Below are 16930 nucleotides of genomic sequence, written 5' to 3' on the forward strand. Positions count from 1 at the left end.
GCAGTGTCTTGTCTGGAAGAGTTCACTGGGAAGATCCAGTAAACTACTTAGGAAGCCTGTTCTTGCTCTGCAACTCCAAGTGCACAGTCACCTGCATTACAACTCTTTGTATAAACTGCTGTTCAAAAGAGTAAAAATGGTACTGGAACACAAGACACTGCTGCATTCTGTGATGTTATGAAAACTTTAGCTACAACTCTGTCAAGTAGTCACGAGGACAGGTTGAATATACAAGCTAAAGCAAAGAAAATAGAAGTTTTCTTTTTTTGTGGGTGTGTTTATTTTAAGGCTTCTAATTAGGATAATTCAAGAGGGTTCAGTATAATACAGTACTTGACTGAAAACAAACCAAAGAAAACCACTAGCTGCTCATAAAAATTAGGCTGTGATTTGCTCAATATTCTATGGAGTGCAATACAGAAATGTGCAAATATACTCCCAGACTGATCTATGCTTTAATTAGTTGCATACTAATAAATAAGGGTAGATTTATGATTAGATATTTTTTTTTAATGCTTTAGTAGTCATGAGGTCTTGGGTGACAGGTTGGACTTGATGATCTTTGAAGTCTTTTCCAACCTTATTGATTCTATTGACTAATACTGTGTGTTTCCTGCTATAGAGATAATGTTTGGACTTGTCTTGCAAAAAAGCACTGGAGATTCAGCAGACTGAACATCTTGTAGAATAACCTCAGCAAGATGGATTACTCTGCAAAGTGACACGTGACAGACTCTTGTCTTGTCCCCGATTCCTCCACAATGGAAATTGTCAGTAGAGAATCTGAGTTCTGCCAAACCGAATTATACACAACACAGCAAGGAAGTTTTCCAAGTACTCTTGGAAAGGTATTCATACAACATATTTGGCTAAGTGTCTAAAAAAACCCCAAAACCCAAAAACTTAGAACATCAGAAAAAGGCTGTCAAGATATTGAGAGGGTTTTAGAAAATTCAGAATTAGAATTTGTGAGAGAGGAAAACTATCCTGCTCAATCTTTTTTTTTCCCCCAACATCTCAAATCAGTCATGGAAGACCACGGTAAATATTGTAAGACTGTAAGAAATAATTGAGACATACTAGTAAAAACATGTAGTGGGTTTGCATTTACATAATTGAACAGTAGTTTGACCAAGTCCTTTTGCATTTGTTTTTATGGGAGGCTGACTACAACCTCGATGCTTACCTCCTAAGCTGTACCTAATTGGCATATTTTGATTTCTTCCACAGGCAACAATCAGGAATGCCAGCATAGAAACTCATTTAGAGGCTTTTTCAGGCTTTGTTTCCTCATGTACCCGTTGCCCTTTACTCCGAAACAGAACTCTGTAGCGGGAGTGAGCAATGATGAAAGAGATAGTTTGGCAATTCTTGATACGGGCAACCACAGAACTGGGGTGGTGTCTGACAAACATTTCTTAAATCAGACCTGCTGGCTAAACTAGCCAGCAGCTTTTCTGGTTTGTGTACTTAATCATAAAAAGTCCTTTCCTCTCTTTTCTTTGGGCTGAGGTATATTTAACCTGAACAATTCCTCATGTGTCCTAGCCCAACTGAGAAGACTATACTGAAGGGTGTAGTTTCAGAAAACAGTCAAAACAAGTGCTTTACCAAAGTATGACTTTACAGACAAGTGCAGCTTAATGAATTAATAACAACAGGGAGACCTCATGCTATGCAAAAACCATTCTTCAACCTTAAAGTTTGATCAGGTTAAATAGCATTCAGCTGTGCAGCACAGATGGTTCATACTTCCACAGGTGGACTTTCTTTCTGAAGAGCTTCCTGTTACTCATAAATGTTAATCTCACAACACCTGCATGTGTCTGTATTAACTGATTATTGTTGCCTTCCTTTTAGAAATGCCAAAATGGCCCAAGTGGAGAAAGCAATATAACTACAAGGTTACTCTTTCCTTTGTGGCTGTTTCATAATTCTGACTCCTATTAGTAATGAACAAATAGCTTCTAATGCAGGATGTGCTCCTCTGAAAGAGTAGATTTAAACCCTCCTGTTTCTAAGTTGAAGTTCCAGCAGTGATACTATCCCCTTCATCCAGAACAGAATTGAAGTAAATGGGGCCATTTCTCACAGCAGCAGCACCACCTGAGGCACCCAGGGACCGGGCAGGAGGGATGTCAGACACAGTATTTTCCACTGATCCATGAAAAATAGAAAAGTTGGCCTCAGAAGGCTCTTTGCTAGTAGTGGGGTTGCTTTGATCCTATTCAGAGAAACTAAGTCTATGGGCTGTATCAGTGTTGCTGCTGGTCCTTTATTGAAAAATGCTTTGGATTCTACTTCAGGTTCCAAGCTTAAATATTAACACTTGATTAAACATATTCTTAGTCTGTTCATCTGCTCCTTAGGAGTCTATCTTGGTTTGCTGTAGAACTTAGTTCATGGTAATCTCTTCCCAGAAGGTAGAGTGGAGTCTTCAGATAACTTTGTATTTTCACAGTGTTCAGTTAAAGGAAGATATAAATCAACTTGCCCCAAGAAGTTAGTTGCATTGTTTAGTACCGTATTTTTGTCTGTAGCATTGCAAGTTATTTATTTTTACACTAATGTAGCCACTGTTTATATGAAAATGAAAGAACAGTGATAAAAATCTTCAATAGTCTAGTCCCATCTCTGTATTTGACCACGTATCTTACATTGCAGCTTTACAGGTATGTAAAGAATTAAAGAGCTAGGCTCTTCTGCAGTTCCACATGAAAACCTCTGTATCTCTATTTTTCTCAGCACAAAGACCAGCCAATTTTCACATCATTTCCTGTTATTATCTTTCATTAACAGGCAGTTCCACACACATTGTTTGCAATACCAGAAACAATTAATAAACACTTGAAAACTTTGTCATCTATAATCTAAACCAGTAATTATACTGATGATCTTCGGCTTAGTGTTCCTACATGCTGCTGTTCAACCAGATACCATGCTTTGGTAACATTCCTCTTCCCTAGAAGTCATGAAGAGCACCCTTCTGCCTTCTCGGTGGTCAAACTGAAATGAGGGAAGTATGAAATTTTGAGACCAAGTCCACAAATCTCACAAGTGTTGTTAAGACTCAAAAAAAAAGGATGTCAGGTACATACAAAAGGCCTTAAGTTTATTTTTAATACTAGCAGATCTGACTTGACTAAGTGATGTCCAATTATTTTGACGCTAAATATGGGCTCTCATGTCTGATTTTCATAAAAAGCCCAAAGCTGAATTCTAACATTTAGTGACACTTCTTGAATATAAGCCAAACAGCATAATCAATGATTTTTGATGGGACACATCATCTGGTTGTGGTGAGTAACACTTGTGTGAAGTGTGAGAATACATGAAGTACTCTCCTCCCTTTGACTTTTGGTCTCATGGTCACAGGGTATGGTCCAGATGCATAGCTATGTAGCTACCAAAATACAGGAGCACACTTGTTGTTCAATCATGTATGATTCTGCAGTGCATTTAATGAAAATGATTGAATCATTTAAAAAATGATTAAATAATTCAACCAAGAAAATTCATATCATTTCCTCTAATACATAGCCTTCACAAATGCCAAATTCAGGAAAATCTAAAGCATAAGCTATTTCCTTAGCTGAAGGGCATTTAGATCCATCAGTATGTACTCCTAATTGGGTAGCCCCAGAGCAATTAGTGTTAATATATTGTAAAGATACTGACTTTTTGACAAATACTAGGGCAGCTTTATGACTCTGCTCACTTAAACCAACATTCAAGGAGACTGAAAAGAGTACCATTTATCACAGCTGTCACTGTTAGGTTGGGTGGAAGGCAATCCTTTTAACTGGAAGCTATCACATAAAATAATCTATTAACTCATACGCAGCAGAGTATATTACATCAAGATTTGGAAGAGAATCATGTCCCAACAATTAGTTAAATCGAACTACAAGATTAGCTGATAATAAATGAGATCCAGCTGAACCATGTATATAGTATTCAAAACAAGGCTTTCCCCTTTTCCTTTACATCAAATCAGCCTACTGCTGAAATCCACTTATAAAAAAAAACTTACAGGAAGAAAGAATAAGATGTGTCCTGTAGTTTTCTGACTTTGATGGGGCAAGAAATCTTTCATAACCAGAGTTAGAAGCATAGTAAAAGCTGAACTATTTGTACAGCTCCTTTCTAAGGTGATTCCACTTTGTTATGACAAAATTACACTCTAGGACAGTGGCCCTTTATGCATCTCAGCTGTGTGTGTGATAACTTTTTTCATTTCAATAACCTTTATTTGCACAAATGGAAAATATTTCCCCTCAGACCTTCTGTACAGAATTCTTCTAGTTTGTCCTGGAAGTTTCAAGTCTGTATCACCTCAGAAAACGCCTCTTAGGTTAATGCAGCAAGAAGATATGCCTCGTGGGACCTCATAGTAACAAATATCCCAGAAGGTGAAGGTTGGAGGCAGTCCTAGCTGCAGTGGAGTTCAGGATCTTGGACAAGGCAAGTGGCAGGATCACAACCACTGATTTCAGGAGTGCTCTGGTGTCTTCCCACATCAGCTTGAAAGAATCGCATGGAAGACAGCCGGCTCCTGGACCCCTCTTCACTCCAGAGCTATTTTTCAAGAATCACCTTTTCCAAGATCAAGTGAATTAATACAGAGACACTGTCTGAGGCATAAGGATGGGGTTAAGAAAGCCAAAGCCCACTTAGACTTGAATCTGGTAAGAGATGTGAAGGGTTTCTACAGGTCTAGCAGAAGACAAGGGAAAATGTGGGCCCAGTGCTGAATGGGGAAGGCAAGAGATCCAGTAACAAAGGATGTGGAATAGGCAGAGGTACTCAGCAGCTTTTCTACTTCAGTCTTTACTGGAAATATTAGCTTCTCAGGATCTCAGGCTCCTTAGATCCATGGGAAAGAATGGAGGAAGGAAGAGTTACCTTCAGTGAGGGAAGATCAGGTTAGGGAACATTTAAACAAACTGAACATGCACAAATCTACAGGCCACAATGGTATGTGTCTGCAAGGAGCTGTATGTGATTAAGCAGCTGGGTGATGCCATTGTAATGCCACTCTTGATCATCTTTGAAAGGTCATGGTGACTGGAGGAGGGTTCTGAGAACTGGAAGAAAGCAAACCACACCCCTATCTTAAAAAAGGTTAAAAAAAAAAGAAAGAGGATTCCAAGAAACTATAGGCTGGTTAGCCCAGCCTCACCTTAATCCCTGGGAGGTTGCCAGAGTAAATAATTCTGGAAAACATTTCAAAGCATTAAGGATAAGAATGTGATTGGAAGAAGTTGGCATGGATTAACAAAGATCATGCCTACCCAAGCTGACAATGATCTAGAAGGAGATATCTGACTGTCTTGGTGGACAAGAAGAGAGCAGTGGATAGTGTTGATTTTTCAGCAAGGCTTTCAACAACAAAGAGCAATAGGTTTCTGAGTGGCATTAACAGGAGTAACTATCACTAACAGGTCAAGGAGTGTGTCTGTGCCCCTCTGTTTAGCACACGTGGACTGCTGTGTCTGCTCCCTTGGTTCCCACGTATGAGAAAGAAATGGACGTTGTGGAGCAAGTCTAGCAAATTACTACAAAGATGAATAAGGGATTATAGAATTTATCATACAAGAGGCTGAGAAGGCTAAGATTGTTTAGTTCAGGAGAAATGGCATTTTCCTGCTGTCATCTCTGGGCAGCTGGAGGAAGTGTATGAAGCCCTATTTTCTACAAGTCTCATCGAGCAGATGTATTGCACAGGATGCTCTTGTGCAGCAATTTCCATGAAGAGAGCCATACTTTTCCTGGTGATTGGTTCTATGATCTGAGCCTACCTTAGGAAAGTGCTTCTTGGCAGTATTTCTTTAGTTATCACATCAGCAGCTGTGGAATGATGAAATATCCATATGGATGTTTAAAGTTCAGTCCATCTGCTGCTACTATACCAACAACTTGTTTGCCTCCTGTGACTGACAAGGCTTTTGTAAGATAAAAGTTACACAAATAACTGAAGAGCTGTGAGAACACCTGTCTACTGCTGCTTGTTCATTATCCCAAGAAAATCAAAGAGCTTGATCATGAAATAGAATCCAACTTTTTTTTTTAAATTAATATGAAAGCACTAACCAGTCATTATACATATCTCCTGATCCCAGTGCTCTTGAGTATCTGTGGTTTCACTTTTCCTTTACAGATCTTGGCCTTTCTGATTGGTACTTTAGCCTTTAAATCACTGGTTTCCATTTTAAACGAAGCATTGATATCTTGGCCACTGTAGGAAGAAAAAGACATCCTATGAAGGATTAAAAAGAAAAGAAAAAGTAGTTAAACTCAACACAAATGCAGAACTGCATTAGAGCAGAGTTCAGCTGCTTCTGAAAGGACACAGAGAACTCTTTGCATAGCACCTGGGGCGCTTGGTGTGGTGCAAAAGCCATTTGTGTTATGTTGAAAGATGACAGGGCTGAAATCCTAGCTGAATGTTCATGCTGGTCTTTGGAAAAGAGGTGATGATAACCTGATAGAGAATGTAGAACATGCTCTAGGTTCCCTGGCTTATGATCAAAAATTGGGCTCTCAAGATTTGGGGGCAGTGCTGCTGAGAAGACAGCGATGCTGTGGGAGGACGCTATTGCTGTTCTAGCTTTGTTGTACATTGCACCTCACCACCTATGCTATGTTTTACTTCCCTTCCTTATCTGTCTTTCATTTATCTGTAGATAAGTTCTGGAGGGATGTCTGATACTGAGTAGGTGTACTTCCTGCTCCTTCTAGTTGCACTTCCTACTCCAAGACTATAAGCTTGTTTTTAAACAACTCTTCTCTGCTGCCAAACCCTCTTCCAAGAATCTGCTATTCATGCTTGTTTGCCAGTCTTTCAGCTGTGCATGCTTGTGTCTTGGAGTAGCTGGCTTCATTCATGTGTGCTGGCACCTCTAAGCAAAGAAGACTGTACTGGTTATTGTTCCCTCCACAGATAGGTTGGATCCAGCAAAGAGAATGGCTGGCAGCATTATGTATCTCCGCTAAGACAACTAGTAAGAGCTGACAGCATACCCTTGAGGAAAAAGAATACAAGGGGAAATATCCCCATATTGTTTTGGCATTAAAAGTGGTGCACGAGGAAGGTGCAAAGTGGGGTCTGCAAAATAAGATGTGCTAATCTGGGAACCTAAGTGTCTGAGTTTGGGCACTTGTTGGTGAGTCCTGTAACACAAGACCCCTCCTCTGGGAAACTAACAGACATCTCCTCCTTCAGTACAACTTTTCTATTTTCTCCTAGTCCTCAGAACAGGTAAATTATCTTTAAATGAAGAATTAAAGCATCATCTCTGGGGAGGGTGATGTCTCTGAACACAGCAGGAATTACACTATTTATTGACACAGGTTTCTCCATTGTTTTGATCCCACAAGAAGCTAGATTTCAGCCACACTGTTCTGCCTCTGCCCTCCTCCATAAGAGTTTCATTCACATGTCCTTTCATGATCTGGAGTTTTCAGCACATTCAAATGTGATCAAACTCAGTGAACACAGCAAGAGAGTCTCACTGCAACACTACTACACAATCTCTGCTGTGAATGTGGCTTGAGACTGGATCTAGGAAGGTTCCTGTCTCTATCAGCCTCTCACTATACTGTCTAACTTCTGTGGCATGGAACAATATTATGGATGGAGGCATTCTGCTTTTTTATCAAAAAAAGTTTAAAATATAATCATGCAGCCAGAGGGATGATGAAAAAGCTACAAATGGATAACTGCAACCTGTTCTACTGTTCACAGAAGAGAGATCTGTGATTTGGTGCTTGTACAGCTTATAAATTTTACACCAAGTAGATACAGCTAACAGGAGAGAGCTAATTCTAGGGTAGGAACCAGAGATTTGCAGTTTTTACTCCCAGCTGAATTCCATAAATGCAAACCATCTTATTTGCTTTTATTAATCTGTTCTCACAGATTTTACACTGCCAACCACCCTATGGTCCACTTCATAGTGACTTCTATATTTTCATGCACACTCTTACATACTCCTTACATACTGCATGGCCTTATGAAGCGTCTATCGAAAGTAACAGATGCAGGTTTGAACCATTTCAAAATCAGGAGGAAAGTGGACTTGAGCAAATTACTGCACAGAGGAATACTTTAGCACTGGGCTACTAAAACATGATAATTATACCATGATTACTACCACTATTGTGTTCTTTTTATTAAAGTAACTGTGACTGCTTACTGTGGGTGTATGGTCATTCTCAGCTTTCCTTATGAATTACACCGTGGGGCATACCTTAACTTGGAGTCACTTAATCTGTAGATCTCAAATTGTCTCAAGCAACACACAGAGGGATATGTACCAAGATGACAGGTAGCTTTTGAGCCTGTTTAAAGGAGCTCTGTATAGAAGACAGAGTGCCTGTAATATTTCACATACCTCACTGACTTAAATGAGTTTACATGGATTATTTTCTCGCATGTGTATAACAGTCCAGGTTCCAGTTTTGTGTAATCTTGTATCTTCCTTTAAATGCTCTGTAAAATTAATGATTTAAGAGCTAGATTTTTTTTCCAGATAGGTGAGAAATATAGCATATAGACTACTATTGATTAAGAGAAGACATTATGAAACTGCTCATGTTTACAGACATCAATCACTAGCACAATCAGGACTACTACTGAGCATACTCATTCTGAACCATGACTTGCTGCATACAATTCCACTGTCAGTCTCATATCTACTTTGCATATAGGGGTGTGTGTGTGTATATATATATATATATATATATATATATAAACCATATCTTTTTTTATATACAAGCAGTTTATTTCCTCTGTGACTGTCCCTTGTGTTTTTCCTCCAAAGGGGAATTTTATTCAAAGACTACAATATATTAATAAATTACAAATGGTATTTGTGTCATGGGTAGAAATGAAATATCATTAATCTCTTTATCCACTTTTGTCTATTCTTTTTGCATTAGGTATCAGAAGCTGTTGAAAGGTTTCCTGCAGCCTGAAATGACAGAGAGCTTTTAATAAAGGACATCCCTGTTTTACAAATAAGGAATATTGCTTAATAGGCATTAATCTGAAGAAATATATGGTATGGTAAAACATTTGACAGACTACCAACCTTCTGAATGCCCAAAGAGCATTTAATTTTTGACTGATAAGAAACATTTAATGTCACTGCACACACTACAATGGAAACTCTAAGACAAATACAAAGCTTTGGAATCTGTGTTACTTGTACGGATCTGTTAGCATCTGGTATGGTGTTCACCATGCTCCTAGTTTCTTGTTGCTCATCTCTGAACATAAGAGCTCGTCCACTTGTTTCTAATTCACCTTTCCTTTCTATATGGAATGCTCCTACAGAACTTTGTACTGAAAGGACTGGAGTGCAGCTGGACATGAATTTTTTTTCTCTCATTGGAAGCACCCTGAAGACATCCATTGGGCAAAATATCACTCTCTTCTATCCAGACAGGCTTGGCTACTATCCTTACAAAAATGAACTCACAGGAGAGGCATTCAATGGAGGACTCCCTCAGCATTCACTGCTGGACAATCATTTAAAGAAAGCCAAAGAAGACATTCAGTTCTATATTCCTTCAGATGAACAGGTTGGATTGGCTGTCATTGACTGGGAAAACTGGAGACCTGTGTGGATAAGGAACTGGGGATCAAAAGACATTTATAGACAGGAATCCATTGAACTGGTTCAGCAGAGAGACCTCAGTCTATCAGAAGCTGAAGCCAAGACTATAGCAAAAATGGAATTTGAAGCTGCAGCAAAATCCATTATGCTGGAATCTTTAAAGCTGGGCATAAAAATGAAGCCAAATCGTCTGTGGGGTTATTACCTTTATCCAGACTGTTACAACTATGATTACAAACAAAACCCACATAACTATACCGGAACCTGTTTAGATATTGAAATAGAAAGAAATAATGAGCTTAATTGGTTGTGGGAGAAAAGCACAGCACTTTATCCATCTGTCTATCTAGAGACTGCCTTAAGATCTTCCAGAAATGCCCAGCTCTTTGTTCGCAACAGAGTTCAAGAAGCCATTAGAATTTCAAGGGTCTCTAATTCTACTCATCCCCTTCCAGTTTTTGTATATACACGCCCAGTATTCACAGATGTCAATGAGGAATATCTCTCCCAGGTGAGTGGAGCTATTTAAATATTTAAAATTTAAATGGAGAGAAATTACCAGGTACACAACTTAGGAAATACTCTAACTTGTATCAGAAAAAAAAAAAAAGTGTGTCATTTTTGTATTCAAAATTAAGTTAATCCATCAGAGAATTCTGATCAAACACAACACTAATAGGTCTATTTTCAAACCTTCCTCATGTTGTTTGTCAAATAGTGTTTTATTCTCTGAGTAGTCTTCAAATATAGCAAAATATTACAAAGTTAGAAAGCATATTTAGTACATTAAGACAAAGGAAAGAAATATGAGTAACCTCTTATAAAGAGAGTTCAACTGGGCTGCCTTTAATATCTGCTTTTTAGATTATAAAGAAAAAAGGGAGGGGGGAGCCTTTCTTTCCTTAAAAAAGGGTTTAAAAGATAGTGAGAAATTCCATCCTCAGTGTACCTGAGTAGTTTTCTAAATGCTGTTTCAGCACCACATGGGTTAGTCAAGGTTAGATTCTCACTAAGGTCTAATTCTATTATTGCAGTTCTGGCTACGTTTTTCCCTTCATGTTTTTATAAACACCCATCCTATCAAAGATATTACCAATCTGGGGATGGAGATGCTCTGATGGAGCATCACCAGACATTGCCTCCAGCTCTATGGAAGCCTTCAAGGAGCAAGAATTGCTGACAGGATCCCTGCCTGGCTCCTAGTTAATAATTTAAATCCTGTAATCCTGACATTCTTCCTTTTCATGTGTTGTGCCCGCCCAGCAGTTGGTTTTATCTTGTTCTTTTTCTACCCATAGTCCTCTCCCATCCCAGATGGGCTTAAAGATTTTGTTAGGGCTGGGCAAATAGCTGACCCTAAACAGAGAACTGAATAAAACCAAATTTACCACATCAATCTCTGTAAAAAGCAAGACTAATTCTCTGGAGGAAAAAAAAATCCTGTGGGAAAAAAACTCTTTCTCTTGCTACTTTTCTGCTTTAGCACTTAGAGCACTTTTTGGTAACTAAAAAAAAAAAAAAAAAAGAAAGAAAAAAGTTAAAAAGGAAAAAGAAAGAAATAAATCTCTGTTTTCTAGCCCCTGCTTCAGGCAGCACTACTGAAACTAGGTATTACCAACTCTGAGAAGCCAGGATACAATGAAGCCTAACAAAACTTACAATGATTGGAGGAGACTATGTCATATGCCTAACCACTGCTTTGTTTTTTCTAAACAGATGACATATATAAATTGGATATAGTTGGCAACATTTTCTGGCATTGCCTGTGCAACCCAATCCCAGAACAAAAGAATATAATTCAGAGCAGAATGTTTGCATCATGTATAATTGCTTGCTGTCTTCAAAGTTGTTATGTTGGATATGTAATTTACTATATGCATAATACCTTTTGCCCTTATTTTAGTTTACTTACATTAGTATGATTCTTTGCACATTTGCCTTCAGGATGACCTGGTAAATACCATTGGAGAATCTGCTGCACTGGGTGCTTCTGGAATTGTGATCTGGGGTGATATGAATTTAACACAAAGTAAGGTATGCCAGTTTAATTGTTACATGAAGACTGTAACTGACTACACAGTATAACAGTTCAATCTTTCAAAGTATCAGTGTTTGCGCTGAGTAACCAGACAAGGAACCATGATAAACGTAGGCAAGTTAACAATTAATGCAATGAAAGAATTCCTGTATCTCTGTTACACTCCAGACATAAAGTACAGAAAAAAATACTTGTGCTTCCCCAGAACAATTTTCAACCGACTCTTCTGCTTTTTGAAGTTGTGCCCATAGCAATACTATTTAATGCACTAGGAGGTGTTACTCTGTGAAATTTCAGCTCTAGCCTGTTATGTGTACATATTACTTTGATTAATCTTACTGTAACAAAGATCTGAGTCAGAAGAGGAGAAAAAAAAAACCAATTTATTTTAGGAAGGTCAAATATGTAGTTTGAGGAACATTGTTACAAAAGAGTTTAAATAAATCTTTCATACCCAGGCAAGCTAGATAGAACAAACTGCTACAAGGGAAGACTTCTGAACTCTTCTGAGGGCAAAGAACAGAAACTCTTCAGCAATGCTGGACCTCCTACCATGGAAAGTACAGCTAAATAAACCTGCATGGCTTTGAAAGAGTCAAATTCTCAAAATCATCCCAATGACTTTTTTTTTGTACATACTTTGAGAAAGTCTATCAGTTGCACCCAAAGAATTTTTGCCCAATAACTTTTACTGCGTGAATTGTGAGATGCCCACGTGCAGACAGGACTTCCCAAAGCCCAGTCAGACTTTGTTTGCAAGAATTGATCAACCAAAATTTATAGGCAGGGTTTTTTTTTTAACCTATAAATAAAATAAAAACAAAATAACTACATATATATCAGATTCAATGAAGTGATCTCAGTGGGTGTGAGTATTAGCTGAATCAATATGTAGTATTAGGTAAATGCCATAAGGAAACAAGAAATCAAAACCAAGAGTTCCCAAAGCTATTGGCTATTAAGTGGCTCCAAGCATACATAGACTATATGCCAACTTCATGATCAATGATGATGAGCAGTTCTCCTGGCATAATTTAAATTTGACCACCCTCCCCAAATGCTTTCCATTTAAAAATACCATGAAAGCTCCCCACTTCTGCAGCCTAGCTATTCAGGTCAGAGGAAAATGGTTTGACAGAAAAGTTACTTCTTTAGGCTGAAGAAGAGAGGTTTTGTTTGCTTGTTGGTTTTCTTTGCCTTTCTTTTTGTGTTTTCAAGATCCCTTCAAACCATTCCACACATAAAAAAAGAACTTGGATACTTCATGTAACTTTTTCAATTGCATCTGATTCAAAATGCTACATGAAATGTAGATAAAATAAAAACTTAAAGTAATTGCTTTCTCACACAAGCGCTTTTCATAAGGTCTCCAGCAACTATCCAAGGTAAATCTGCTGAGATCCTTGAACTATACCAACTTTTCAGATAAACTTCCAACAACCAGTAACTGTTACCAAAACCTCAGCAGAAACATTCATAGATATCCACTGCAGTACTCTTACTAGAATGACAGCATCTTAATGGTTTCCATGCTAAACTATGCAGATTTGATGGTCTTTTCACAGAATACCTGTAGAACTCTGGACAACTATCTCAGGAAGACTCTGACCCCATATCTCATCAATGTCACGATGGCAGCCAGAATCTGTAGCCAAGTGTTATGCCAAGACTCTGGTGCTTGTGCACGGAAAAAGTGGAATTCCAGTGACTACCTTCACTTGAACCCTAAGAATATTGTCATTCAAATGACAAAGGATGGAAAATACACCCTACAAGGGCAACCAGCATTTCAGGATCTGCAAACATTCATAGAAAAATTTGATTGCCACTGTTATGCAGGACACAGTTGTGAACCTACAGCTGATATAAATGACATCCATTACCTCCATGCTTGCATTTCAAAAGATATTTGCCTTCAGATATCTTCAAATTCACTTCCTAATGTAGAAGCCTCTGATGAAAAGATCCTGTCTAACAGAACTGTATTTTCATTTACCCCTCAGAGTGAGGTGATATTATCCACACATCCTGAAACAGATGATTTGCAATCCACCTTTGGAAATAACATACTCAATAAAACAACTGCAGAATATAACACTGTCACAGCTGCCTCTAGATATGATTTAGAAGCAAACGATACTCGTACGTTCAGTAGTTCTTCATCCTGTAAGATACAGATGTTTAGTCTGTTTTGTTTAATTTTAATTTTGAGATCCTTAACAGAAATGATTCACTAAGTAAGAACATTCTTTTCCCTGACTATGTTTGAAATGCTGAAGATTTTATTTTCCAAGAAAATCTAATTCCTGAAAGGCATACAATCTTATCTGTATCAGGTAACCTTTTCCATTCTACACGTGACACTTCAGCCTGAATGTATTTCTTCAGTTTAGTTCTATAAACTACTGTTGGTGCCAAAGATATACTGCTCTGTATATAATGATTATACCACATGAAATGATAATCCAGACTAGGGAACATTTTTTTTTTACAGTTGACATTTTAACAGTTACATATGGGGGGGGGGGGGGAGGCAGGGGGGAAGAAGACAAAAAAATTGATAATGATGTTTGCTATGTTTCAAGCTAAGCCAGTTAAATACATCTCAACTTGGATTTCATTTGAGTCTCAGTAGTCAACAGATTTGATGCTCTATGTAAGAATTAATTTCATTCCCTATGAAAATTACCTCTTAAAATTATTTGGCTGAATTTTAAATCTGTGGCACTTTGCAGCACAAAACTTGTCTGACTAACATAATGTCTCTCCTCTTTTAAACAACATCCATAGGGACATTGTGGGTTTTTTCTTGTCAATTAAATATGTTCCTAACTCTTCAAGGGGTTCAAACTTCAATTTAAATGTTGACTTCAAATATTACAACTTCTTCATTTAAAACTTCAGCTGTAGCAGTTTACCCTTCTTTCTTTCTTTCTTCTCCTCTTCACCCAAGCCCTCCCACTTATTTCAGATGTCCCCTCCTAGTGTTCAGTTTTTATGTCTGGCCAGTTATCACAACTCATGTGATCTGCCTCTGCACTCCCTATCAGCACTGGTCACCAGTCCTAGTTTCTCTGTCCAGCCAGTCCTAGCAACTGGATACGACTACCTGTTCCATTTCATAGAATCATAGAATAGTTTGGATTGAAAGGGGCCTTTAAAGGTCATCTAGTCCAAGCCTCTGCAGTAAGCAGAGACATCCCCAACAGGATGACTTTGCTCAGAGCCTCATCAAGCCTGACCTTGAGCATCTCCAGGGATGGGACCTCCACCACCTCCCTGTACAACCTGTTCCAGTGTTGCACTACCATCATAGCAGAGAACTTCTTTGGACAAGAGCCTTTGAGCATGGGATTTTCTCTGCACCTATTTCCCAAGCTGTGTCTTTGGTAAAAACCAGTTTGTTCCCTAGGAAAACCTAGCAGCAGAGGCTGCAAAATGAGTGACAGTCGGGATGTGGAACTCCCTTTCTTACCCTTCTGGTGCCTATGATCAGGACCACTTTTTAATCCACTTTGCAACAGAACTAAGAATTAATATTATTCCATTGCCAAAAGGAATGTGAAAGTAGTGGAGATAACTCAGAAGAAAATTATTTCCAGTATCATGTCAGGAGTCTAGTTATGATTTACATATAGTCATTTTAAGCATTTAGAAGCAATTAACTGCTATTTATTTGATAAAATAACCTTTTAAAATTGTTATGTCATATATTTAATACATGGCTGGACTTCTAATGGGTGAAGGGTGGCTGCTGGCATGGATGCATTAACAAAATCTCCCTTGAGCTAGGTATGATCTGCATAAAGAAATCACCACCTCTCGCAGTTACCATCTGCCTCACTAATGGATGTACCTTAATTCCAGTATGTTTGCCCTCTACTTACAAAAAATATGTGCTTTAATCTAGCAGTCAACAGAATTTTCAGGTTGTCAGTCATAATGAACATGCAGAAATACAGATGAAGCCTTTAATGGAAAATGATGTTTTATGGCTTCTGGACAGTAAGTTATCAAGAGGAAATGTTTTCTCATTGCAGTTACTATGTTGAGTCCACAAATCAAAGCTATTTCTGCCATTAATATTTCAAGTAGAATCAGGAATAAAAATATATATACATAGCAGACTGGCACAAAAGAAACCAGCTAGTTTTGATCACCTCTGTAAAAAAACATGCATTTTTTCACTGATACTTTGATGCTGGTTATTTGCTCCTGGGTATATGAGCCATGGTATCATAAGTCTTGTACCTGGGGTCCCTCCCTTTCACACTCCACTTGTGGTAACCATCAAAGGATTTCTAAAAACTGGAAACAATGTTGGTAATGCCTCAGTACATGTTACATGACTTACCTGAAGTTTTATTTTTTCAGCAGAACACTTCAACGTGGGTAAAACTTTACAATGGCACATAGAGTTCTAGTTCAAAGGCTGCACTGCTTTGTTGAATGTTTGGCAAAGTTTCCTGAAGTTAGGCTTGTTTGTATCTAGTACTCTGAAAGACACTGGATCTGTGGCATTTTGTGGTATCAGAGCTCACTGGTTCACAAAAGCTAGAAGTCTTGTCATAAGTATGTCTGACTATCAGCCAAGTAACAGCACATGGAGCATTTCTGATGGGGAAAGTGTGAAATTACCAGAAAAAGAGGAATGAGACGTTAAAATCACTGAAGAGTTGAGATAGAGCACCCAGGACCTCCCAGATGAAGTGAACTGCAGAAGTGGGGAATGTGGACAGACCAGGCTCTTCCCATTCAACAGCTTTTACCTACCTGGCATTTAATACATCCTTTCCCAGAGGCACATTGTAAAGATAAAGGAACACAGTAATTGATTTGTTAATTAGATTTAGCCACCTGATCCCATATCTTTTTTTCTTAAGAGCAGTCAGTTACAGAAAGGTAAAAGGAAAGTGGGAGAAAAGCAGAGTATTGCAATAAACTCTCCATAGAAATGTGTCATCCTAAGGTGCGTGCATAAATAGCTACCTATCTTCTGCTCTGATGTGCAGTGCTTTGCCAACCACCTTTTGAATGTTCATTTGGGATACCTGTTATTTACATGCATCTGCAATTCAAGCTTTAAATCCTACAAACTTGCCATAGTAAGATTCAGGCCAACTATATGCCATGCAAAATTATGGTATTTTCCCAATATATTATTTTGCTCTGCATTATATTTGTCTTGCCTATATTCTATGCTAAGAAGACACTATAGGGTCAGCAAGTCTCTATAAAGTAAGGAAAAAGAAAGAAAAGGGGTACTATG

At 38.3% G+C, this 16930-nt stretch overlaps 1 protein-coding gene across 1 annotated transcript; it reads left to right on the forward strand.

Moving 5' to 3' along the window:
• The first annotated feature begins 9165 nt into the window (after nt 1-9165).
• On the forward strand, nt 9166-13898 carry LOC104299985 (hyaluronidase PH-20). The gene is made up of 3 exons (XM_009900212.2): nt 9166-10134; nt 11568-11657; nt 13227-13898. Exons 1-3 carry the CDS (start codon nt 9166-9168, stop codon nt 13896-13898), a joined length of 1731 nt encoding a protein of 576 aa, XP_009898514.2.
• The last annotated feature ends 3032 nt before the right edge of the window (nt 13899-16930 follow it).

Source organism: Dryobates pubescens, chromosome 27, assembly GCF_014839835.1.
Source record: "Dryobates pubescens isolate bDryPub1 chromosome 27, bDryPub1.pri, whole genome shotgun sequence".
Classification (NCBI taxonomy): Eukaryota; Metazoa; Chordata; class Aves; order Piciformes; family Picidae; genus Dryobates; species Dryobates pubescens.